General features: G+C 46.2%; 2 protein-coding genes across 4 annotated transcripts in view; one reads left to right on the forward strand and one right to left on the reverse strand.

Moving 5' to 3' along the window:
* SWT1 (SWT1 RNA endoribonuclease homolog) overlaps positions 1-7,218 on the reverse strand; it is a 32,822-nt gene extending 25,604 nt beyond the window's left edge. For 2 of the 3 annotated variants that reach the window (XR_006415594.1, XM_044439282.1), the window contains exons 1-3: positions 6,947-7,218; positions 3,395-3,467; positions 2,602-2,688 (exon numbers count right to left, since the gene is read on the reverse strand). Coding sequence is in view for 2 of the 3 variants with exons in the window: in XM_044439282.1 (XP_044295217.1) it covers positions 2,602-2,688; positions 3,395-3,451 (144 nt within the window). In the remaining variant the exon portion in view is untranslated. The remainder of the gene's footprint in view (positions 1-2,601; positions 2,689-3,394; positions 3,468-6,946) is intronic. The other variant, XM_044439283.1, reaches the window with a different exon arrangement.
* A 120-nt stretch (positions 7,219-7,338) lies between these two features.
* Positions 7,339-26,017, forward strand: TRMT1L (tRNA methyltransferase 1 like). The gene is made up of 16 exons (XM_044439100.1): positions 7,339-7,592; positions 11,368-11,517; positions 11,780-11,890; positions 12,313-12,426; positions 12,718-12,782; positions 14,558-14,684; positions 15,564-15,687; positions 16,643-16,722; positions 17,136-17,385; positions 19,492-19,704; positions 20,467-20,657; positions 21,133-21,211; positions 23,708-23,874; positions 24,877-24,936; positions 25,220-25,346; positions 25,429-26,017. The coding sequence occupies exons 1-16, from the start codon at positions 7,457-7,459 to the stop codon at positions 25,652-25,654; spliced, it is 2,220 nt and encodes a 739-aa protein (XP_044295035.1). The 5' UTR covers positions 7,339-7,456; the 3' UTR covers positions 25,655-26,017.
* The last annotated feature ends 185 nt before the right edge of the window (positions 26,018-26,202 follow it).

Here is a 26,202-nt window from a genome sequence, read left to right on the forward strand (position 1 = left end):
CACTGTGAATGAGACTGGCAAGCCTGTAAGAGCAAAAGAGAAGAAATCCACGCATGCATCTGCCCTCTGCTTTGAGCTGAGTATGGAATAAAAAGGCAGGCAAAGGGAACAAGAGCAGTCACTGTGGCATCCTTGGCAAATCTCATGTGTATCTTACATGAGACTGATTTTGAGGATGGTTCTCAAATGTTAGCTAGCACAGAACCTACTAACCGGTATGGACTGATATTCTCACAGTAGCTACTGTACATATGCTTAATCCCCAGGACTTCAGCTTTAATTGATATATGGGATTATTAAGATGATGTATAAGATGTGTTTTAATACATGAAATGCACTATACAAAGAATACTGTTAATGCTTGGACATTCATATCATTCATCCTAGTCAAAAGGGAGGTTTTGGAAGTGCAAGCCTTGACGATACCTCTAGTTAGTAAGGCAGAGAGGCGAAGGAGAGCGCCACCATGGATGCGAAAGGAGGTGGTTAGAGGGATTAGATGAAAGAGGAATCTCTGTAGGAAATGGGTACTGGGGCAAATAGACAAAAGGGAATACCGGGAGGCCCATTGCAGAAGGATTCTTCGCAAGGCTAAGGCTGAATACGAGCTGAGACTTGCCAAGAATATCAAGAGCAACAAAAAGGGCTTCCTTCAGCATGTAAATAGGAAGAGGAAGGGGAGACAAGTGGTGGGACCACTAAATAAGGAGGAAGGAGATCCAGTGACTGATATGAGGGAACAGGCACAGATGCTAAATGACTATTTGGCCTCTGTGTTCTCCCCAAAGCTGGACAGGGGAGATCCGCATAGGAGATTAGATGAGGCCGGGGACTTAGGGGCACAGATTAGAGTCACCCCCCCTAGAAGTTGAGGGGCTCCTCAGGGCATTGGACATTACAAAGGCATTGGGCCCTGGCGGATTACACCAGAGAGTACTTAGAGAGTTGGCAGGGCTCCATTGTTGAGGCCTTGTGGAGAAGGGGTGAAGTTCCAGAGGAACTTCTGGCGTCAGTGGTCCCAATTTTCAAAGGGGTAGTAGAAGGGACATGAGGAATTACAGACCTTTTAGCCTTACGTCCATTGTAGGAAAAATAATGGAAAGGCTCATAATAGCAAGAGATCTAATGAAGCTAGATAGGGAAGGGAGGCTGGCAGCCACACAACACTGTTTTTGCAAAAACAGGTCTTGCCAGACAAACCTTGTGGAATTCTATGACAAGGTTTCGAGATGGCTAGATGAAGGGGATGCAGTGGATGTGGTTTACCTGGATTTCAGTAAGGCCTTTGACAAAGTGCCCCATGATATCCTGGTGGAGAAATTGAGGAGTTTTGGGATACACCAAAGCACTGTCCGGTGGATTAGGGCATGGTTGACTGACCAAAAGCAGAGGGTAACCATTAGTGGGGAATAGTCGGGATGGCAGCCAGTGACAAGCGGGGTCCCCCAGGGCTCTGTCCTGGGGCCGATCCTGTTTAATCTTTTCATAAATGACATGGAAGAAGGGGTGAACAGTCTGCTGATAATATTCGCAGACGATACTAAAACTGGGGCAGTGGCCACAACTGAGGAGCAGGTACTCCCAAAAGAATCTGGACAGACTATGGAAGTGGGTAGGAGACAACAGTATGGCGTTCAATGTAGATAAGTGCAAGGTCTTACACTTGTGGCATAGGAATAGGTGTCATAAGTACAGGTTAGGGGACAAGTGGCTGGAGAGCAGCACTTGTGAAAGGGACCTCGGGGTGCTGGTTGACTGCAGGCTGAACAAGAGTCAGCAGTGTGATGTGGTGGTCAAGAAGGCAAACGCCACCCTTGGTTGCATAGCCAGAAGTGTGGCTTCTAGACTGAGAGAGGTATTACTGCCACTCTACACAACTCTGGTGCGCCTGCAACTGGAGTATTGTGCTCAGTTCTGGGCCCCTCATTACAGAAAGGATATAGCCAGGTTGGAGTCAGTGCAGCGTAGGGCCACAAGGTTGGTAGCCGGTTTGCAGGGGATGGGGAGACTGAGGGAACTGGGTCACTTCAGCCTTGAGAAGGGAAGACTCAGAGGGGACCTGTTGGTACTATACAGGTATGTGAGGGGATGTCACATGGAGGTGGGTAGAGATCTGTTCTCCCCCACAGAGGAAGGCAGGGCGTGCTCCAACGGAGCAAAGCTCAGGGAACCAAGGTTCCATTTAGATGCCAGGAAGCACTTCCTGACAGTTTGGACCCCGAGAGTGTGGAATGGGCTTCCACGGGATGTTGTTGCAGCCCTATCGGTGAGGGTGTTCAAGGACAGGCTGGACGTCCACATGGTGGGCATGTCGTGAGCCGAGCCAGCTGGAGTAGAGCCGGCTGGATCAGACTAGATGGCCCAGGAGGCCCCTTCTGACTCGCTCTGTTTCTATGTTTCAGATTCACCAGATTCAAACAACACAACTTACAGTGTGCCAAGGAGCCAAAATGAGGCATTGTGCAAACCTGGACCATTTCCCAGAGAGTGGCTTGTTTGCGAACAACAAACTAGCATGTCCCATCCACACCCTCACATGGCCATGTCAAAAACAAACAAACAACAACATGGAGAGCCTTGTTAAAAAGAATAGAAAAACACCTTTTCAACTGTACCAGAGTTTTGACAGTCAGCTGTCAAATCTCCATGGTCATGTAGAAAAGGAGTGTCTTGCACCTTTCCAAACACCTAGAAAAGAAAGAGTGGAAAAGTGAAAGCACCCTTAGAGAAGCCAGGGACAAAAACAGAACAAAACCTTGAAGATCTTGCAGCAAAGGGGGTGAGTTACAGGGCACATATTTCATGAGCAAAGATCACTCACAACTTTCCTTTGCTATGACAGTTCACCTTTTGACAACTGTCAAGACAGACAAAGGTGGAAAATCACCTCTTGGTAGCCTGGGTCAATACCCATGAGGAGTGCCTTTTGCTTTTTGACTGCTGATACCCCTCAAGGTGTTGCTCAGGTGAGGCAGACCATTTTGGATGTGTGAAAGCATGTACGCAATTAAGTATTTAAAAAATGCTTGTATTTGAAGCACTTTTTTAAAAGGAGCGATCAAGTAATGCTGTGCTGTTTGGGCACTTTAGAGAGCCTACCACTAGTTGCCAACTGGAGATCGCTTTTTGGAATTTTTGAAAAAAAGGGGAAAGGAGCCAAAAAGGGAGAGAAAAGGGCATGCAATCATAGTGGGGAGAAGGCAGACAAATCAGTCCTGATATGAGGTCCAAGTCTAAGACCACTCATCCATTGAATGCACTGTGGACTGCTCACATGCCAACTCAGCTTGGCTTATTGGCAGGGTGAGTCATAACATGTGAACATGCCCATTATGTAACTACTAATGTGTTTGCAGCACTGTTCTCCACATGTTTACAGCCACACTTTCCTTACCTTCTTATCAGAACTCTCATCCTTTTCTCTGGATACCTTTTTGTGTTTTTTGGACATGTTGGCATGTCAATACCTAATAAAAGAAAACACAGCAGAGGAAAAACATTAGAATCCTATTCCCAATGTACTTATAAATTTTTCTATGGAATTACTATTTAAATAATGACTAGTTGGATCCAGTATGACTTCTAGTTTCCTGAAGCAGATCTTGATTTTAGTTTTACATTTCATAAAAGAACAGCCATGCTACGATATATTTAAGGCACACTCCCATGCTTGGTAAATGCTGTCTGGCCAGACACAGGAAAATCTGGAGTCCGAGCTCCAACCTCAGAAACGAACTCTCATGTCAGAGTTAGGACTCCGAAGGTGGAGCACTCTTCCCCTGCTTTCACAGCTGGCATGGTTCTTTCTGCATCAGTTGTGACTGCACAGTTGTAAGACCAACCTTGGATCCAGCAAGAGGAGTGAGCGTCTGCCAGACTACATCATACACACTGGCACTTCAGGTTGTCCTCACACACAGAGGCAGAAGACACAGATGGCCGAAACTTAACTGCCTAAGTTCCTTTTTGGGTGGGAGCGCCTGGCTCCCTCTATCCTTGAAAGGATGTCCCTACGCTGCGGACAGCCTCATTGGATTATGCCCTTAGCGTGTGAGGAAGGGAGCATGTAGGTGAGAAGCTGTCAGTACAATCCTTTACTTGTCTACCAGAAGTTGTCATAAACAGATTATGCCCAGATACATGGGTATAAAAGCTGGAACAAAATTAAGTACCTTCTGAAACTTGAGGAGTGCAACAAAAGTCTACCCAGCCAGCCAAGCTGAATAATAAAAACTTTTAGGTGCTATAATGCAGAGAGTTCTGAGCTATGAATGTGGAGGTGAAAGACGGGCAATTAACATCTAATCTATATGACTAATATCCGTCTAGATTATCATTCTGTTAATTGCTTTAACCTATTAACCATCATAACAACAAGCAAACCTGAAAAAAAACACCACCCAACCTCAAATTGGTTTTTTTGGTTACAAGGTAATGAATGGTGTCAGTTTTCTGATACTAGTTGGATCGCACTAAGCCACTGTCAGAAAAGATGTACCCCAGCCTAGCATTTCTCTTGCCCGGGTTCAACTAATTTTACTTCCCCATTGGCTTGGCTTGGCTTCCTTCTCTTCTCGCCTAGTCCAGATTACCCTTTGATAGCTTCTCCCCACAGCACCTTCCTCTGCAGCCACTTCCACTCCATGCCACCAAGGGACCTCCTCCACCGGGTTCTTTCCCAGTATTCCATGCCTTCTCTTACGGCGAAAGCAGACCAGTCACAACGGACTCTGATGTTGTTCTACCTAGTATTGCACAGTGTTACACCGTCCAGGAAATGCTGGAACACACACCTGATTGTAACACCATCAGCAATGCATGATGCAGCGGCAACACATTTCCATCTCTGCTGAAGCCAGTTGCCCGGATTAGCCAATTGCTTGCCCACAAGTGCTTCATCTTGAATTGGCCGGCCCGCCCCCCCCCCCCCGCCGCCCCATTTTTTTCCAGAAATGAAATACTTTCCTCTTCACTGTTCATGCAACTCTTTTTACAAATAGAAGTGCCTTGGGAGACCATGTTCCTTCAAAATTCATGCACACGCACAAAGACAGAGAGAGAGAATGACTTCAGAGCATTTGTATATTAGTATAAGCAAATTTGTGCTGTTTTGGTCCTGTAGGCCTGAGCTCCAGATCTTTTCCATACCTAGCACTGCCCCTGAACAGAAACTGTGACCATTCCAAAAGAAACCAGCAAATACTGACAGCAATCCCAAGTCATTACATGGATTAAGGAGTACTGCCCCTGTCTGTAAACTCAGACTTCGAAGACTGAATAAAGGAAAGTTGGTGGAAGGACAATGTTACATTTTTATACCACTTTCCAGATCACTGCATTCATTTCAATATATTAGAACATTACATTGTATTCATTCCCCGTCCTTTTTCCTCTTGTAAGGAACCCAAGCCAGCTTGCATAAGCCTCCTCCATTCCATTTTATGCTCACGACAACTCCATGTGTTAGGGTAGGCTGACAGTGAGTAACTGGCCCAAAGTCACCCGGTGAGCTTTATGGCTGAGTGGGGAATAGGACCTGGATCTCCCAGGGCCCAGTTCAACACTTTGACCACCACACTGGCTCCCGCCTCGTCCTCCAGTGTGGTAGGAAAAGCCACAAACCTCACAACTTTAAATAAAGTAGGGCCCGTTGGAAATGCTGGCCAACCCCAAAGCTGAACATACTTGCCCATCTTTGAATCAGTGTCCTTTCACACATGCTCAGAGTCCAGCCAGACTGTTGGAACCTGCTTGTGAGATGTTCCCACAACGTTCCACGGACATCTCGAAAGAGCACAACAAGCCATGAGGCCAAGTCACTGACCGCGCCGTGCAGGTCCCAGCCGGTCAAATCTTCCTGGCACCCACCTCCTTCTTTCCTGCAAAGTGTTCAGTCACGCTGGCCACCTCCAGGAGCTGGTCAAACCTCCTGAACCCCAAGCCCAGCCCACTGTTGATCTGCTGAGGAGTGCAGCTTTCTTGGGCTTTTTCTTTTCTTTTCCATCCCTTAGGACGCTGAGAGGAGTGGCTGCTAGGAGCAGGGGCTTTTCTGCAGCTGCTCCCCAAAATTGGAATGCTCTCCCCGAAGAGAGTCACCTGGCACCTTCCTTATACTCTTTTCGGTGCCAGGTGATGACCTTCCTTTTAAAAAAAAATACCTTTAAGAGTTGATGTCACTCAACCTTCTGATTTGTATTTTATTAATATTGCATTTTAAGTGTGCTTTTATCTTACAATTGTGAGCCACCCAGAGGTGCTGCGGCACAATTGGGCAGCACACACGTTTTAGGCAAATAAGCTAACAAACCCACAGAAGCGTTGTAAAGATCCGTGCGGGGCATTGCAGCCTGCCCGCTTCTCCCCACTGCTGCATCCCCCACAAGAGATTCCCCGCACAATCCCCAAGGGTTTCTTGCAGCGAGAGCCCCTGAATGCCCTGCGGCTCCCCTTGGGTGTAGCTTCCCCACACCCGTGCCTTCCAGATGCGCAGGACTACAAGCCCTATCATCCACCACCCTTGCTGACCACTGGGCCAGACCGCTGCCTGTTCCTCCCTCCCAACACAGAGATCGCGGCCCCTTTCCCGAGCTCTGCCCGCAACACACGCTTCGCCCCAGGGCCAGCCCGACTCTGGCCTTGCCCTTCCTTGGGGAGCGGGTGCTCCTCCTTGCTGGCCAGCCCCGCAGGCCCGGGCCGGCTCTGCGTGCCTTTAAATGCATACTTTCCCCCCACTTGTTTCCCCATTATTTTAAATGTCAATTCGTGTTTTTGCTTGGGGTTTAGTGAAGCGGCGCCATATTTATTTATGTACTGATTTCGCTGTGCTGCCGCCCCCAGACACAGGAACTTTAAATACGCAAATGCACACCCCCCGCTCCCGACTGCGCCCCCAGACCGGGTTCAACCCGCGGCAACCCCCCGCCCCGTTGAATGCCGTGGGACTTACTCCTGAGGAGACGCGTCGAGCGGCGCGGAGCGAACTTCAGGCGACGGAAGGGCCGCCGGCCCCGGAAAAGATGCAAACGAGCGGCCAGGGACGCAAGGCAAGAGTGCTCCTGAGCATGTCTTAACGGCAGGGACCTCCGCGCCCCGCTCTCTTCCTTCGGGCAGCCGAGCGGAGCATCTCCGAGGCCACGGAGCGGCCTGTCCAGACCCGGCGGTCGACCACCCACGAGCGCGGCGCCCGTACAGCCAGACCCCCTCCTTCAAAAGGCCCTTTCTAACTCTAGTAACGTTTGCCGTTGACCTCACTTCCGGCTTCCGCCCGCGCCGTGTCGCGCTGCATCCTGGGTAGCGTAGTTTTTCGGCCGCGCGGAGGCGCCTCGCCGCGGGGTTGGACTGCTGCGCCCGCTCCAGCCTGGAAAGGGCGGGAAGGGCCCCTCGAGGCGGCGGCGCTCTTCCTGGGGGCGAGACCGGAGAAGGGGCCGGCGTCGCTCGCCTCCGCTGCTGCGGGAAGATGGCGGCCGAGGAAGCGGCGGTGCTGATATCGCCCCCGCCGCCTCCCTCCCCGGAGGGGGGACCCTTGGAAGACGGGGAGGGGGAGGAAGAAGAGGAGGAGGAGGAGGAGGAAGAGGAGGAAGAAGCGGAGCTCAGTAAGGAGGGGGAAGGGGCCCGGTGGGGGGGGGGTTGCCTCGGCTGCGCGCGGGTCCGCTTCAGAGCAACCTTTCCCGGCCAGGGGGCGCGTTCAGACGTTGCGTGTCTGGGTCGGGGTTGCGTGCGCCTCTTCCTCTAGCGGTGGGTGCGAGTCTGTGGTGCGTGTGCTTGGAGTTAAAATCGGGACGGTTACGTTTTAGGGTTGCTCCGTTTAGGGACCACCTCCCTGGAGGGGTAATAAAATCGTGGCGCCTCCAGCCCGGGCGGAGGCAAGTCGGTCGTGCCGGGCTCGGGGACTGCCGCAGGGGCGCGACGGGCAGCCTCGCTCGCGGGCAGGGCCGCTCCGTGCGTGCGGAGCGACTGAATGCAGCGGCTGCACCTTTGCATTCTCGCAGAGGATGGGCTAATCGCAGGGGCGGCAGTGGTAGCCCTGAGGGGATCGATTGAATCAAGCACCAAAAAAGGAATATAGGAATGAAGGCATAATTTTTCTATTAGCATTGCATTGCATTGCGTTTATGCCCTGGCATTTGTCTTTTTGCAAGGAGCCCAAAGCTCGCCTCTTTCCATTTTTATTCTCAGAACAGTCCTGTGAGGTAGGCTAGGCTGAAAGCCTGTGGCCAGCTGAACGTCACCCAGTGAATTTCTTGAGCGAGTGGAGACTACAGAGTCTTCCAGAAACCCTGACAAAATAAGCACAAAAATTAAGGGAAGTCCAATATGTTCTGCTTTTTAATCTCTTCTTGTGATGAATTATTAGCTGCTGTTACGGGCCATCAACATATGGAGTCCCTTTGAATGCCCTGCTCTTTACAGATCTGCTCTGCTCTTGCAAACTCAAGTTCCTTTATGGACTTGATCCATCTCCTAGTTGATTTTCATTTTCTGCCTTCCACTAGCGTGATTGACTTTTCCAGTGAGTCTTCCCTTCTCTGGATGTGCCCAAAATATGTGAGGCATTCCTGACTTCTGTATAGGAAACATTCCAAATGCAGGTTTTGAGAGTTACCTTTACTGATGCCTTCTCTGCTGAGAAAAAGGTACAGTGGTACCTTGGCTCACGAACTTAATCTGTTCCAGGACTCTGGTCATGACCCAAATTGGTCGTGAGCCAAGTCAAATTCCCCCATAAGGTTCATTGTAAATAAGGTTAATCCGTTCTGTAACCATTTTTAAATCAGAAAAATGTGGAGCAAAGTGACAAAGAACAACAAAGATTGGGGCCATCTCCCCCCCCTCCACCCCAAGCACAAGCGCAGCCATCTCCCCGCCCCCCCAGCACAACCACAATTGCGCCCGTCATCCCGGCACATGGGGTGGGGGAGATGGGCGCGACCGCGGGCACACTGAGGGGGAGAGAGACGGGTGCGAACAGGGAACACTGGGGGAGGGAGAGACAGGTGTGATCTCGGCCATCTCCCCCCCCCCCCCCCCCCCCCCCCGACCGCGGCCGTCTCCCCCCGGGAGCCGGGGGGGGGGGGGGGGGGGGGGGGACCCCCCCCCCCCCCCCCCCCCCCCGCCCCCAGCACGATCGTGGCTATCTCCCCATGAGTGCTGGGGGCAGGGGGGGATGGCCGAGATCACGCGCATCTTTCCTGCAGGAGTGATCACGCACGTCTTCCCTGCACGAACGCAACTGCAGTCGTGGCCATCTCCTCACTCGGGGGCCGGAGGGGAGATGGTCGCAATTGCGGTCACCACCCAATGCGGAGTTCACGACCCACGTCGAAATTTTCATGAAATTTTTGTTCACAACCCGATTTGGTCGTGAACCCAGGCGTTTGTGAGCCGAGGTACCACTGTACTTGCCTTCTCAAAAATTCTCTTATTTCTTATGCAGCAAAGTTAGCTCCTACCTCTTTACCCTGCAGATGAAATAGCCATGTACAAGCCTACAGACCAACTGCTTCTGGTCTTGTGCACAGTAGATGCCTCTTTACTTGGGAGAGCAGCAGGTTTGATTTAAAGATGTATCAGCAAAGTGACTCAAGCACATGGAGAATATTTTTTTCTTGGCAAAGAGAATTTCCCTGTTCGCCCAATGGGAGAGCAGACAGACAAATCAATGTGAGGTCAGTTTCCTTGAGCCTGTGCAAAATGCCTGCCCTTTGGTGAACAATGTGTTCATTTTAAATGAGCCCTTACAGAAGGCGATTGCAGTAAACATTCTTTTTGGCCTTACCTGGCTGTGCAACTGGCCAAGAGGATGAAATTTTGGCACGTATATTGGGGGGGAAATTTACTGAAGAATGCCGGATATCACTGGTCCAAGAAATCACACACTAGTGGGGAATATCGTGCATGGACACATGTATTAGGAGGGAAAGATAGACCATATAAAATATTTTCAATAACACAGACATTTTTTTCAGATGTAAACAGGTGTCACAAACAGCAGCAACAAATGAGACTTTTTTTTCTCTTGTTAATCACGTTGATTGAACTGGCGGCAGTAGTGCAGATGTGTCAGCAATTAACTTATTCTAGATAAACTTGAGTATATATTCCTTCTGGGATGTAATTTGGATGAAGAAGTTTAGGGTTGCTTCTTCTTTAGGCCCATTTCTGAAACTGAATTTGATAGTGCTTTTGCTGTTAGGATTCAATGTGATGAATAAGGGAAGATTAGAAGACTTACAAGTATTACAATTAATCTATTTTGGAATCTCCTTCTGGATACACACATTAATGTGGTGAGAGGTTTTGAGAGCATCACAAATGCTGAGAGCAACACTGCCAGGAGGCCAGACTGTCTCACTAGGCTGGCCAGGAGCAGCACCAAACCTTAATTCCTCGCAGAACATAAGTGCTGTGTAAAATTAATAATAGGGATGCAGGTGGCGCAGTGGTTTAAACCGCTGTGCTGCTGGGCTGGTTGATCAAAAGGTCGCCGGTTTGAATGTGCACAACGGGATGAGTTCCCATTGCTCCGTCCCAGCTCCTACCAACCTTGCAGTTCGAAAGCATGCAAATGCAAGCAGATAAACAGGTACCACTTCCGTGGGAAGGTAACAGCGTTCCGTGCACTTCAGTGTTTAGTCATGCCAGCCACATGACCACCGAGACCTGCGGACAAGCGCTGGCTCCCTCAGCCAGGAAACAGAGATGAGCATCGCCCCCTAGAGTCAGGCATGACTGGACTTAACGTCATTATTTTACCTTTAAAAATAATAATGCTCTCTGAAATTGTTAGTACATTTACACTTACATGCACATAGTTCCTGCTTCTATCTAATATGTTCTGTCCAACTGTTGGACCAAACTTTTCTTGATAAATATCTCAGTAATAAAGAAAGCCATGTATGCCCATGCTTGGGGAATAAATCTCACATACAAACAAATCTAGTAAGTATCATCAGCAATAGGTCAAAAGCAAACATTTATTTATTACATTTATATCTTGCCTTTTTCCTTCCAAGGCAGCTTATACAATTCTCCGCCTCTCAATCTTATCCTCACAATAACAACCCTGTGAGGTAGGCTGGGCTGAGAGTCTGCAGCTGGCCCAAAGTCACCCAGGTGGCGGCATGGCTGAGCCTGGGAACTAGAACCCAGATCTCCTGGGTCCCGGTCCCACACTCCTAACCACGACACCACACTGAACGTTGGTACTGAGAACCTTTTCAGCTGGGCCTCCTTGACTTGCCCGACCCACTGATTGCCTTACCTTTGATATGTCTGAGAGGAACCCCTAGTTCTTACCCTGCGTTTTCATTCTGTATCACAATAACCATACATTTCAGCCTGCTACTCTGGTTTTTCCTCTTTCTCCAGATAGCATGGATGGCTCTGGGAAAAAAGAAGTCCCCAGACCAGATGTGGAAATAATAGAAGAAGTAAAAACCAAAAAGGAAGAAATGAAGCAAGAGTGTATACAAGAGCCGAACAGTGTCCTGTTGGATGCATCATCTGAATCCCCAAGAGGTTTGTCAACATAAGGCAGAAATGTGTGACTACACATGCATTCTTTCAGATTTGAGCAAGTGCTTGGAAGGATGCAAGTTACTCCTTCTTACGTAGATTCTCGAGATAGGGATTCGTTAGGGGATGGATGTGGTGATGCAGAATTGTTTAGGAGGAGAATATTAACGATTACCTATAGAACTCTACAAAACAACAAACAACTGGAACATTAATTGAATTTATAAATTGAAATCTACTTAAATAATGCATTGTTTTGTTCTAGAGAAACATATTTCAATTCAGAGGACACTTGCTGATTTAGAGAAACTGGCTGATCTGAAGGAAGGTTGCCTGATCCCAGCAGGTACCCAGAATACAGACCAACAAGTGGCAGGTATTTAAATTCACACAAGAGTGGAGTTGTGGTGTTAGAAGTGCTTGTGATCTGACAACTACAGTGAAGAACCTGGTTGCCTGGCGGGAGAGAAATGCATATTGTTGATCTCTGCCTGGGTGCTGGGGAAGACCCATGCCTTGGCAATATGTTTTGAGCTGTAATTAGAGATGTATGTGCTTGAGCCATGGCAGATGGTGTAGAGGCTGGTGAATAAAAGGATTCAATGAAAAAGTGGGAAAGGCAAATGTAACTCCCTGTGGGGTCCACACACCTAGCTTTAAACTTGCAGTTCTTGAAGAACTTCTTTGAAAGGCTAAGAATATTGTCTTTGAAGCTTCAGATAGTCTCCTGATGTGATTTGAAAACAAGAGGCTGTGCTATCACATATCTCCTCCGTTTGATCTATGTTTCTTTAAAAGATGGCAAGAAGTCTTGTCCACTGTGTCCTGAAGAGAAGTTCAAAGCTTGTTACGGACATAAGCTCCATCGCCACCTTCAGAATCTGCACTGGAAAGTTTCAGTTGAATTCGAAGGTAAAGATGGCTACCCACCCCATTGCTGATGCCAGTAGTTTTCCTTGCCTAGTGCTTCAAGTTGCCAGACAAAAGCCATAATCATGGAAGAACCTAATTATAAATTATGGCAATTTTAAGGTTTTAGCTCAAGTAATAAAGTCATTCCATGTAGCTAAAACACTTGATACAGAAGCAGCGGTGGAGAGCTTAAAATAATGGTCCCTCAAGAAGAGCGTGTGCTGTTTTGGGCACATCTGTGCTGTGTCTGCATCAGACGGTCAGATGATCAAGGACCTTTCTTCATTCCAGGCTACAGGATGTGCATCTGCCACTTACCTTGTCACCCTGTGAAACCAAACGTTGCTGGAGATCAGGTAACATGTTCAGTCACAGAAATCCTTTTTTTCAGAAGCAGAAATAGTTCTGAGCTAGTTTAGTCTTCTGTGTGCGATGTTTTCATCTTTAGTTGTTGAGCTTGCGCTCTCTGGTTACCTGACATGGTGGATGCTCCTTTCAGACCTCCTTTTCAATCCCCTTTTCACCATCAGGTTAATAGAGGAGATGGAGGACTCACTGAATATGTAGCCACGAATATAATATTCATGCTTAAATGTTGTATTTTCTTTGACCTGGTGGGGTGACAGCATGGCCCCTTATCATTTGGCAGTATTTTAATGTTATAAGAGAGCACTTCAAAATAAGCCAACCTTAATAGGGTACTATGAATCAACTCACTTACCTGCCTTTTGCAAATTAATTACATATCTTTCATGTCACTCATATTATTTATTTATGTCATTTTATGCCACTTTGTAGTCAAAGCTCTCTAGGCAGTTTACAGCAATGTATAAAACAATTCAATACAAATAACATAAAACAACAATGTTTAAAGAATTTGAAATTAATTTAAGGTAGCTTAAAATACATTGAAATACAATATAAAGATCCAGCAGGAATAAAGGTGTTAGGATAAATCCCCTCATACCCCTGGATGAGCAAGGAGATCTTCAAAGGCCTCTGCACAGAGGACTGTCTTGACCTGGTACCGAAAAGATGGCGCATTTGGCATCAGGGAGGCTGCAGAGTGAGGTTGTTCCAAAGATGGGGAGCCACCCCCTTAGTTGCTACCCTCTGAGCGTCTTGAGGGCTTTGGACTTTAGATTATATTCCTGCCTTGACCGAACATATGTATTTTGGATATGGTGTAATACTAATTCAGAATTAGGTGGAAAGTGAGGCATTAACAGAGGACTGAAAAGGCTAATTGGCGGATAAGCGTAGATGGCACGGCGCCTCCTTTTACTCTGCACAGCTGCGTTTGGGTAATTTATTTATTTATTTAAAACTTTTCTAGACCATCCCTGGCCGTCATCTCAGGATAGCTTAACAATAAGACAAAATAAAACACAGCGTTGAATAAAATAAAGCACAGCATCTGATAAGGCTGACAGGAAGATCATATGTAGCCAATTCTGCTCCATTTTCTTCTGTGGGAGTGGGATCTGGACCACAGATGACACAAAGATGCATCGAGAGCTCACGGGGCCTGAGGAATAGCACACCAGACAGACCACATTTTTGGTTCTGAGGCTGAAACGGTCAATGTGCCTCCTAAACAAAATGAAGTATCTAAAACTTAGTATTTGACACAACAGCAAAATACACATTTGAGAAAGTGCCCCATGGTATTCTGTTTGAGCAAGCTAGTCGGGCTCAGCCGCATCCTGCTGGGTGTACATGCACTTGGCTACAGAAGCATACCCAGAACCTGTGTTCTTGCTTGAATTGGAGGGAGGGATGCTGCTTGGTCTGGTACTTGTCAACATTTTTATTAATGGCTTGGAGGGAAAGGTAGAGACAATAGTGGAAGTGAGTACTTGTGGAGTTGTTACACTGGTATTAATGAAAGTCTTGTAGGTCTTTGGGGGTCAATAAGCCCCCCCTTAAGCACTGATGCAAGTGATCAGAGGGTAACTTTCAGTAAGTTCTATTGCTAAACTCAAGGATCAAAATTTGATTTTCTCGGTAGCCTCAATGATACCTTTTTTATTTGGATCCTTACTATTTTTGTTATATTACAAGATGTGGTATAATCATATCAGAAGTCTTCTCTGCTAAATTTTAAATCTGTGGGCAATTTGTGTTCTAGGTCATAAAGATGGGGGCTCATTATCACTGCATTATCTGTTCAGCAACAATTACTCGAAGGACTGATATGATTGGGCATATTAAGCGCCATGTCAATAAAGGGGAAACAGAATCAAGGTTTATTCCAGGTACGTTTGTGAATATTCCTGTTGCTTCTGCCAGATGATGTTTTATTCTGATCACTGGATGGGTAGAGTTTGTGATGAACAGTAGAATGAATGGAACTGTGTGTGAATTCATATTCCTTCCAGTCCGCAAGGACTTCCCATCATCTGTCATACCATTTAAAGGCATTTTTCTATATATTTCAATATGAGTTTATTTGTCTAAACACAATAAATTGTATTATTAAAATGGTGCATCATAAATTCTGCCATATTAGCATTATGATAAACTCCTGCATATAAGGCAGAACATGTAAATTTAGCTGACCTGGAGAAAGAAAGGTCGTAGAAGGGATCTTTTTACTTGAATACAAAGATCCCTGGAGTATCACTGCATTTTTTGTCCTTTTGGGACTCAGAAATTTGGATTATCAAACCATATTTTCAAAGGTGACCAGTTTCTGAAAGTTCAGTGGCAGCATTTTGCTATACGATTAGATCTGGCTTCCTTTTTCAGATAAGGAAGGATAAAATAATGTGATTGAATCCAAACACAACTCTCAGAGACCTTCTGTGAAATGTTCTGTGTTTACTGTAGATCTAATGATCTTGATGATTCTTGAACTTCATAGAAGATGCAAATGCCCATAGGTCCAGTTCAGACAAGCATCAGAGCCAAGTAATCCCTCAGTCCCTCCCTTCACATGCCACTTCCTAGCTTTGTTCCTGACTTGAACTAAGCCAGAGTTCCCTGTTATGTCCAAATTGAGTAGCTTGATTTAAAGTCAGTTAACATGCTGGGATAATAAGCCAGGATCTCATCCATAGTTTATAAAGCCTTGAGAGATCATCTGAACTGGGCAGTAGTCTCCCTAATCCTTTCACTCTGAAAATCACTTTTAGCCCCGGCTCCGAAGTCTACGTATGAAGTACTGAAAGAGGCAGATACAGATGTACAAGTCCTCCCTAACTATTCTACACCTCAGAAAACAGATTCCTATTTTAATCCCAAAATGAAACTCAACAGGTAAGAATTTATGGCATTGTTTGGAGAGGGGTTTTACATATACAGTGGTACCTCGGCTCACGAACGCCTCAGTTCACAACCAAATCGGGTTGCGAACAGAACTTTCATAAAAATTTTGCTGCAGGACGCGAACTCCGCATTGGGTGACGATCGCGAGCGCACCCGCCTTCCCTGCACAGATGCAATCGTGGTTGTGCTGGGGGGTGGGGAGATGGCCGTGTTCGTGCTGCGGGGGGGAGATGGCCACGATTGTGCCCGTGTTCCCCGCCTGAGCGCGCCCGTGCCCGCCTCCCCGCCCACCTCCCCACCCCATGCTCCCACGCCTGCCTCCCCCCCCCAGGGCCCCCCCAAACCCCCCCGGCCCCCCCCCCCCCCCGCTGCACAATCGCTGGAGGGGAGATGGCTGTGATCTTTGCTGTTCTTTGTCACTTTGCTTCAAATTTTTGTGAGTAAAAAAAAAATAGTTGCAGAACAGATGAACCTTATTTACATCGACCCTTACAGGGAAATTTGACTTGGCTCATGACCAATTTGGCTCACGACCAGAGTCCTGGAATGGATTAAGTACGTGAGCCAAGGTACCACTGTAGTTTTATGATAAAAGTTAACATTAAGCTAGTAGTCAAGCCCAGTCAGCAAACCCACTGCTGACCTAGGATTTGAAGCAATATAAAAATAAATCCCGGTCAGATGGACCACACTGTGGAAGTGGGCTCACCCATCAGAAACTACTGCTCACTGTAGCTTGACACTGGGAACTTTTAAGCCCTACCAAAAGTGTTAGAACTCGGCAACTTCCAGGTACACCTAAATAAGGCACATTTTAATCACAGGAAAAAAGCCCCCCTTAATCTGTAGTTTGTTTGTTTGGTCGAAGCTGCCCTTAAATTGAAACTTGCAAGAATGTGAAGTTTGCATTTATTTTAAGTAAAGTATTTTTTGCTTCTCCTTTTAGGCAACTTATAGTCTGTGCTTTAGCTGTCCTGGCTGAGGAACGGAAGCCTTTGAAATGCCTGGATGCATTTGGAGCCACTGGTAATCTCGCTGTTTGGTGCTTTGACACCCTTCACATAACTTGGAAAGGGAAAAGGTGCACCTCGGCCACAATTCTAAGCACATTTACTACGGAGCAGGTCCACTGAGGTCCGTGGGATCTGTTTCTGCGTAAACGTGCTTAGGATTGGATTGCTGTCCTGTTTGTTGCTCTGGTATTCCAGGTACGGGGAAGAAGGATGTTCCTCTTAGAAACACACACCTACTCAGTGTGGAATTTCTGAAATTCCTGTTCGTGTGATGTTCATAGTGTGGATCGGTATCTGACCATTTCTGAGAGGAATTGGCAATCTTTGCATAAGAGACGAATGTTCTGAACCTGAGCTGCTTTCTCTGGAGCAGCAAGACCTGCCAGACCAGCCCACTTCTGACGGAGCACGTGTCTTTCCTTCCAGGTATAATGGGGCTGCAGTGGGCAAAGCATCTCGGAAGTTCCGTGAAGGTCACCATTAATGACTACAATCAAAATTCCGTGACAATGATACAGGAGAATTGTCATTTAAACAAGATGAAAGTGGTGATGAACATCAAGGAGGAGGAGGACTGTGAGGAAGCCGTGGAAGAAGGGGAAGCGAACGTGCCCACGATCGAGGTGACTCAAATGGACGCCAACGTCATCATGCACTTGCGGGCGTTTGATTTCATGTAAGTGGCATCCCTTGCTTGAATCAGCACTCTCCCCCCACCCAGCCCTGAAGCAGCACTGGGGGATAGCTCAAAACGCGGAACATCTAAAATGGGAGTGCCCAAGATTTGCAGGGTAAACCAACCAATCTTTTGTCCGGCATATCCTATTTGCCCTCCACTGATGAAATGTGCTACATGATTAATTAACCTAATGAGCTAATCTCCACTGTAGAGCATTCAGCAGCATGTTAGTGCACCTTAGCAGGACTTTGAGATGCTTCTGGTGCATATGGTACACTTTAAACCAAAGTGTATAAGTTCTTATAATATTTAAAAAGTGAGAGCAACATACATGCTACTGAAACTTTTAAAGCTGGGAATAATGCCTGGTGGAATCCCCACGTAACTCAAGCAAAGATTCTGCTAAGAGAAAATATGTGAAATTGATTGCTTAATATACATTCATTTCTCTTCTCTTTCACCTGTGTGAGGTGTCAAAACAAGGTGTGTGTGGCCAGGGTGGGGGTGGGGGCTCTTAAAAGTGTCCTGGGCTGGAGAAGGGTTAGTTTATACCAGGGCTGAGCAGACTTCAGTTTTGCTGAATCTATTTTGTTACTGAATTCCCAAGATATACCAATCAGAGCCAGCTGGAAAAGAAAAATGTTTGGAATTCACTAAAGGAATGCCTCCGAGCACATTTCTAAGCCAGGGAATGTTCATTAGCAGAACTGAGCTGACTTCACAGTCACGCAAAAGTCCGTGCATTGTTACTTCGAGTTTATTCATTTCAGGAGAGCATCATTTGGATAGACAAAGCCACTTTTTAATTCCTAGTGCTAAAATAGCAGGAGTTAGACAACCTGGCTGTTTAATGACGAATCAGCCAGAGATCTTCCAATAGATCCCAAGATGCCTTTTGTTCACTCTGGTTTGCAGTACAGAATGGCTGTCCTCTGGGTATGAAGAAGGGACGATTCCTTTGTTTAAGGGTGTGAGTGTTGACTTGCAGTTGGGATTCATTGTGAGCTTGCAAATCCCACAAATCATTCCTGATTTCTGTCTGGGAGCTGCTGGCAGAATGTTTTTCCCCAACCTCATGTTCATAAGGTTTTCAGCCTTTTCCAAGGCAGTTACCGGGTCAGGGTCAGGGTTAGAACCATGCTTGTGTACCAGCATAGAAACACTACAAAAAAATGGCCTACCTCACCAAAGAAACTTTGTGTAGGAGAGCTGTTGTTATTCTGAACATTTCTCAAGTTAAACGCATTCGCCCTTGTAACAAACAGCAGTGGGCATGAGAACCCCACCATCTTGAGTATCAAGCAAGGGCAAAGGTGCAATTTTTATTTATTTTTTTGTATTTATATGTGGGATTTTAATGATTGTAGGCTGCCCCGAAGCTTATGCGAAGGGGGTGGCATATAAGCTGTCTAAATAAATAAATAAAAATTTTCTACCTGACCCCTTACCACCACTCAGGATCAGGATTGCTCTTGGGAGAAGCAGGATTTAAACTCTCTCCCCCCCCCCCGCCCCCCGTGATCCCATACCCTGATCTCAGCTGACAGGCAGCTGAAACCTGTCAGGAGAAGAATGAACACGGGTCTACACGCAGCTCCCAGCCCCCACAGCCAAAAACTTGCCCACTCTTCTTCTAAAGTTAGGTGAGCGAGGCAAGAGTGAGAACCACATTCCATCCTCTTAGCACTGAAGTTCTGTCTCTAACCTTTGAATCTTTTTATTCTCCATCCTTCCCCAGAATATCTGGCTTGAGTTTAACCAGACATTTTGTACCTTTGAGCAGTGTTTCCATTCATAAATGAAATTAGAGTGAATTTCACCTGCTGTTTTGGAATATTTCTAGCCTTGCCTGAACCTGGATATTTTGTGAAACTTTCTAAAGTGCTGAGATGTAGTTAATACGACCACATGGTTTTATTTCTGAAGTATGGACATGACTTTTTTTGATCAGAAACATTAAAAGACAGCAACTGATGTTGCAAATGTAAGCAGACTTCCTTGGAAATTAATCCTGCTGAGCTCAGTGCAAACTATTTCTGGGTAAACAAGGTTAGGATTGTGCCATAAATCCCCCACTGTTCTCTCTGCCATACTGCCTAACAGACACTTGGACCCATTTGGATCATCAGTGAATTATCTAGACGCGGCTTTCAGAAATGTACGAAACCTCGGAATTGTGTCAGTGACCTCTACAGATATCAGCTCTCTCTATTCGAAGGCCCAGCACGTTGCCCAGCGTCACTACGGATGCAACATTGTCAGGACGGAGTACTTCAGGGAACTGGCTGCCCGGATGGTAATTGCCGCTGTGGCGAGGTACGCACATTTGTCTCAAATTTTATATGATCAGCTTGCAAGCCTTTTCCTTCGTTGCCAACTGAAATTCAGCTGGGGACTGTGGGAATGTGGTTCATTGAATTTTGCTCTCCAAAGAGCTTCAGAAATCAGAACCTGAAGTGTCAAAATGGCACAGGCAAAAATCGGTTCAAAGGTGACCTGCAAACTTTTGACCTACCAGAGCAGAATGCAGACCACCAGCCATGTGCTAAGAGCAAGGCACTGAGTGGGCAGAAAGAATAAGAATTCACAGTGATGAAAATAAACCGTTTGCATGCAGCTTTTGCGGCTGCAGCTTGTGCAGAAGTAGGGGATGGAAACGCAGCAGGTAGGGGGAGATTTCTGCTTCTGAGGTTACCTCATTTAAATCGCCTGTGTCCTGTCAACTATAAAGAAAAACTTCAGGAAATGTAAAGTAGAGAAACCAGAAGAGTCATTCCATGGCTAAGCCGGAACTGGAACTGGTTATGAATGTTGGAGCTAGACTGGCAATTGGTATTATCCTTGAGAATTAATCCAGTGGTGTTATGATAGCAAAGTGTGTTAGATTTCAAGGAAGATGCTAAGGCTGGAAAGCCATGCCCAGAAATTTGTGGGATTAGCATGCTGGAATTGCAAGACTTGACAGTCTGTTACAGGCATTCAGAAATCAGAGGAAGTTACAGCTAAACTTGTGGGTGAAGCTGGGAATGCAGGAGGAGTTCATTGTTTTCTGCTAATGACCGTGCGTCCTTTTTGCAGGGCTGCCGCTCGATGCAACAAAGGCATTGAAGTTTTGCTTGCAGTGGCTCTGGAACATTTTGTCCTAGTGCAGGTGAGGGTGTTGAGGGGACCTTCTCCAGCAGACGATACGGTCAAGAAAATTCGGTACCTAATCCACTGTCAGTGGTGTGAAGAGAGGGTATTCAAGAAAGAGGGCAACATGATAGAAGGTAACTTTAGAACTTCACATGGGGATCCGCAAGGTTCAGTTGATGAGAATGCTGCAGTCCTTGTATGCTGTCTGCTCAAAAATATAACTTTTTATCCACTTAAATCACAATTTTAGACAAGTTTTGAGAGAAAAAAGGCCTTCAGCTCAAAGCATGTCCCAACCAATACAAAACTATAAACCTTTTTCTTTTGGAACACATAGAAAATTGTTCCTTTAACCGCTTATACCACAGAATTTTGGGGCAGTATAGTTAACAATAATCTAGTCGTAAATCTTTTATTTAAAAGATGTTCAATAATAATTTTCAATAACGTTCAAACATTTTGACGATGTTTATGTGATATGCCTAGCTTTGTTTTTCATGAGCATACCCTATTGAGTTTCAGGTTTGTATTACATTCATGCTTTAACAGATGCACACTAGGCTGAGGTATTCTCTTGGAAAATAAATTCTTGCCCGGCTTTGTCAACAGAGAACCCCTATCGGCAGCTCCCGTGTGACTGTTACAGCCGCATGACAGGCAAGACAGCGAATGAACTTGGTCCTCTGTGGTACGTCTGTTTCTTCCCTCTCCAACAGGCAGGCTCATCGCTAAGCAGGCACTCGCACTGGCGACGTAGGCGGGAACTGCTTTCCGACAACCACTTTTCTGCCTTGACCTCAGCCTGGAGTGGAGCCCATTCCAGTAGGGATGCGCGAGGCATTGATTTTGTGCAGAAAATCCATCAGGTTCCCTGTTTCTGGCTTCCTGGGTTCCAGCCTGCTTTGCAGTGGGCAAGAGTCTGAATTCCCGGTGAGCATGTCCAGCCTTCGCCGGGTGGTCCCCAGGAACTGAGCCCCACGGACTGGGCAAACAGCCCCATTCATTCATGCCCGCTGCTGCCACCGGCGGCAGCAAGTGGGGAAGAAGGTTGGCTGCCAGGAATGGTGGCTCACGCTTCCTTCTTTCACATCCTGCAGCCACTCCCGATCATAGAATAGTGGAGTTGGAAGGGACCATGAAGGCTATCCGTCCACCCCCCCCCCCCTGCTGTTGCAGGACACCACGTTACACCATCCCACTCGGAGGGCTGTCCAGTTTCTTTCTGAATGTCTCCAGTGTGATGCGGATGGTGGTTGGTTGTCCAGAGGTCCGTGAGCATTCAGACTTCCTCTGGGCTCAGCTTGCTTTGCAGGACCGGGCCAAGCGTGGGAAGTGGTCCACACATTCTGGAGGGATGGATTCTGCTGTCCTCCACAATCCCAACAAAATGGGATTAGCGTGGCCCTCAGAGCTAGCTGAAATGTTTCCCAGGTTTGTTAAATAACACAAACATATGATTGATTGTTCAACAGTGAGGGGGTTAGTTGTGCAGTTTTCCATTAAAAATGCATTTATCTTACAATGGTCCTCTGAAGTAAATCAGTCCTCAAGGTTAATTCTCTTTCGAGCCAGGAGTGCCGTCATGCAAAAAAAACCTGTTAGCTTATTGGGGTATAGCCAACTCCATCATTTTCTCAGTTTACAATCTCACATTTGGGAGACTGCCCAGTGTAAAAGCCCCACGACCTTTCAAACTCAGAGAATTGCAGGGATCCCGTGGAAGGTGGGAAGCACACGGGGACAAGAGTTACTTCTGTGCTTCCCTCCCCTTCCAAAAGCTTACGTATCGAAGTCTCTGTTTTTTTCATCATGGTGATGAAAGGGTTTCTCCGAGGACAGCGGTGCCCCCTTGCTTCTGGATCTGAAACCCTATTTCCAACTTCAGGGCCACAGCCAGCATGGAAAGATCATGCTGTCATCAAAAACAGTGGGAGAGCACCAAATTTGGACCACCTTCCATTTATCTTGCAGCTGTCCATACAACATCTAGCAGCTCAGGATACAACCCTGTGGCCTTCCATCATTGTCTGCCCCACCCCCTTGTGGCTAGCACAGGACAAACCAGGCTAGCTGCCTTTCTGAGCCTAGAAGGCAACCTCAGAGGGCTTGAAGGCATTGTGGAGTGGAGGCAGCCAGGGCTGATGGCTCATATCCAAACAGCACCCCAGCCTCCCTTCCTCCGGACTTCATCTAGCTGGCTAAACAAAGCTGTGGAGATGAAACATGGGGACCAAGGTACAGGGCAGCAACGATGGGCGCTTTGGTGCCCTGAACCCTGCATTGGATGCACAGAAGCCTCTATTGTCAGAAGCTTGCATGTCCCAAAGTGGCAGACTAAAGACTGCATCTTTAGTCACTTAAGACAAATCATTCCAGGAGGCCACGAGACAAACAGCTGTTGTGCTAGGCTGTACTTTTGGAGTGCAGTATTAATAATGCTAAATTATTAATGATTTTTATGCTCCAAGTCTTTTTGAGATCAGTCACTGACTGTTTTCAACAAGATCTTTAATTCGATTGCACATGGGTATCCTCCGGGTAAATGTGTGGGAGTTAAGACACAGAATAAGCACTATGTATATAAACTAGCATGGTTGGTGCAAGTGAAAAAATATCAAAAATATCACTTTTCTGGCTAAAGCATTTGGGGCTTTTTAATGCAACATCATCTTGAAATGGGGGCAGGGGTATAATGCAGTTTTCCTAAGGAGGTCTCTATCTTCTGAGAAGATTTGGTAAGCGAAGCTATGCCTGATGTATACAGGCATTCCGTTTAGCAAGTAAGATCTCTTGAGATTCAAATCATCAGAGGACGAAGGGAATCCTTGTTCCTGAGGTAAGCTTCAGGTTTGCAGACTGTGACTTACTGTGGGCCAGTGCTGGATCTATACCAATTGTGTGTACACTGTGTGCTTGTCATACCAAAATGATCAGAAGCAGTGGGCTTGTTTTATTTCATTACTAATCACTGGAACAACCATGTAGTTTTTTGTATTTTTTTAAACAATTGTTTAATTACTTCGGAACAGGCTGATCCTTTCCAAATGCTGTGTCAGCTGCTTTAACCCCCCCCCAACACACACACACACACACACACACACACCTAGCAGGTTCTTATTTCTCAGAACTAAATCAAACTTTAAAATCATATTTCTGTAGATGGTGCAGTTCTGTTATCTTCCAGGTCAGGATCCCTCTTCAACACTGGGTTTCTCAGAAGAATGTTGTTTGAAGCAGTCCAGTATGGTTTAGAAGACATCCAGACGCTTCTAAAAACACTAATCTGTGAAGCGGAGTGCACAACACTGAAGCAGTTTTCAATCCATGGGCCTAGCAGCCAGAACAAACAAGGTGAGATGACAGCTACAAGTGTTACAAAATTTTGTTGGTTAAAAGGAAGCAGCAAGAGAATTTCAAGCTGTAATGGAAGTCAGCTTAGTATGGAAACCCAAGGAGGGATTGCTTTTAAACTCACTAACCTGTTATGGAAGAATATTGCTAATCTGTAGGATACTTATGATTTTCACATATGCAGTCATTCTTCATATCTAATCTTGTCCAAATGGGCTTTAGCTATGATGAAAAAGCATTGGCCTGCCTTTGGCAGAAAGAAACGTTGGCCTGTCTCCTATAGCAGTGAGACATTTCCTGTCCACCAGTCCTTTATTCTGCCTGATAGCCAACCTTTCCCTTGAGCAACTTTTGTCTTCTGTGGAAGGTATCATAGGCATGAAGCACCATATTATTGAATAATAAGGCAAGTTTGCAAGCAATCTGATACATCAGAGAACCATTTCTATAAACCTCATCTTGTCGAACTGTTTGTGTCAGAAAGAATCTACCCTTTCAGAATTTTGTAGGATAATGTTCCATCATGCATTGCCACAGAACTTTGTAAGCAAAAAGCACAGCCTGGTTCATGAGTGGGTTTGCCCGGATTGGGTACTTCAAAGACTTAGGAATGTGAGAGGTTTCCTGTATATGTGGGTAGAGATGGTTCCTGATATCTAAAATAGCAAGTGTTCCCAGCTGCAGGATCTGATAAACTATATCAGCCAAACAGACACGAATTCACAGCATCAGACTGCTTGATGACAAGTGACATGCAATGTGTGAACATACGGTATATAACCAGACAACCAAACGGCAACCAAGTGTGTGAGTGCCGTAAAAGGCCATTCCCGAGGCCTAAGGGTTCAGCATGTGCTTCAGTGTCCTGACAAGCTGAAACAGTCACGTAGCTCTCCTTCCTAACCCTATTGCTATAAATGTTATCCCATTTACTTAAATTTTTCTTCTAAACTTATTTTCCTACAATGACCAAAATGTAATTCCAATTTTCTTGTATTTTAGAGGAATGTGGTGTGTTTATTAAGACACCAGATGCTGCAGCAGATTACTATGTTGTACATGGTAGGTACCTGTCAAGTTAGTACTGTACGCATAGCCAAGGAGAATTTCACTTAGAAGAAGCTGCACCAAGTCTGAGAAAGCAGACCCGGTGATGGAATGTGAACGTTTTCCACAATAACATAAAGCTCTGGGTCACACTGTTCAGATTATCTGGATTTGGAAGGCTTGTCTTGGGTTATTGGTATAAGCTTATTTTTATATAGTTACGTTGTTCTTTTGCTTTGGGGTGGACCTAGATAAAAACAAATCTTACCTGAACTTTAAAGCCCCTCTCATGTTCTAGGGAAAAGAAAAAGCAATGAAATAAGCCAAAACGGAGCAAAGCGCCGGAAGCCGGAGAGTACTGCGGAACATCCTGCCTTTTATTACAATATCCACAGACACAGCATTAAGGGAATGAATATGCCAAAGTAAGTACCTGTTATTTAGAACCAATGATGAAGCAGTGGGAGAAAAGACAGGTACTTAACACTTTTAACATTTTCTCCCCAGGTTAAATAAGTTCTTGCACTATCTTTCCCAAGCTGGCTATCGAGTAAGCCGAACTCATTTTGACCCCATGGGTGTTCGCACCAACGCTCCTCTGGTGCAGTTTAAATCTATTCTTGTAAAATACAGCACTCCCACCTACATGGGAGGGCAAGCTGAAGGCTCTCTGCAAGTTTCTGAGGATTCCCAGGCAGGAGCTGAAGGAGACTTTGCCGAAGAAAGCGTGTGAAACGACACTTCTGGCAAAGGGCTTTTTTAATTGAGCATCCGTGTTCAAAGGTAGAGCTGAGCCAAGTCTCTCACCATCGGTAATTGTGTGTGTGGCTGCTCAGTGTTCCAGGGGATCTTCCGAGAAAGAGAGGTGAACAGTTTTGTGTATGTTCCAGTTACCATCACAGTTCGGAACCGCCGCAGCTTATTTTTATCCAATGCTTGCTTTTGCCTCAGGCACCCATCCCAAGTTTCCCCATTCTTGTAATTCCCTGTTCAGATGTATAATATTATGTTAAGAGGATAATATAGTGGGGAGTTGCGAGGATTCCAAGTGTGTTTAAGCACTGCTGGCACCTACCAATAAAAGTGTTCTCTTTTACTGTGGCTCAGTTTATTGTGGTTCAGCTCTGGCTTAAAGGCTGTCTTTGAGCACTACTTTAAGAATCTTAAGCAGGTAATTCAGCGCACCTAAACTAGTTGCTTTCCTACAAAGTAGAGGTGTTCCTAACATGGTAGATGCTGGGGATAAATGCACCGATGCTGAACTGGATTTCCTTCTAATTT

The sequence above is a fragment of the Varanus komodoensis genome, unplaced genomic scaffold (assembly GCF_004798865.1).
Source record: "Varanus komodoensis strain SLA01 unplaced genomic scaffold, ASM479886v1 scaffold34_1, whole genome shotgun sequence".
Lineage (NCBI taxonomy): Eukaryota > Metazoa > Chordata > Lepidosauria > Squamata > Varanidae > Varanus > Varanus komodoensis.

What these genes read in the sequence shown, in the direction of transcription:
- TRMT1L (XM_044439100.1), top strand. Translation starts at nt 7,457, where the DNA reads ATGGCGGCCGAGGAAGCGGCGGTGCTGATATCGCCCCCGCCGCCTCCC. An exon ending in CCCAAAATGAAACTCAACAG is followed by an intron (nt 15,688 to 16,642) that starts GTAAGAATTTAT and finishes TTCTCCTTTTAG; the next exon opens with GCAACTTATAGTCTGTGCTT. An exon ending in TTGCGGGCGTTTGATTTCAT is followed by an intron (nt 17,386 to 19,491) that starts GTAAGTGGCATC and finishes ACTGCCTAACAG; the next exon opens with ACACTTGGACCCATTTGGAT.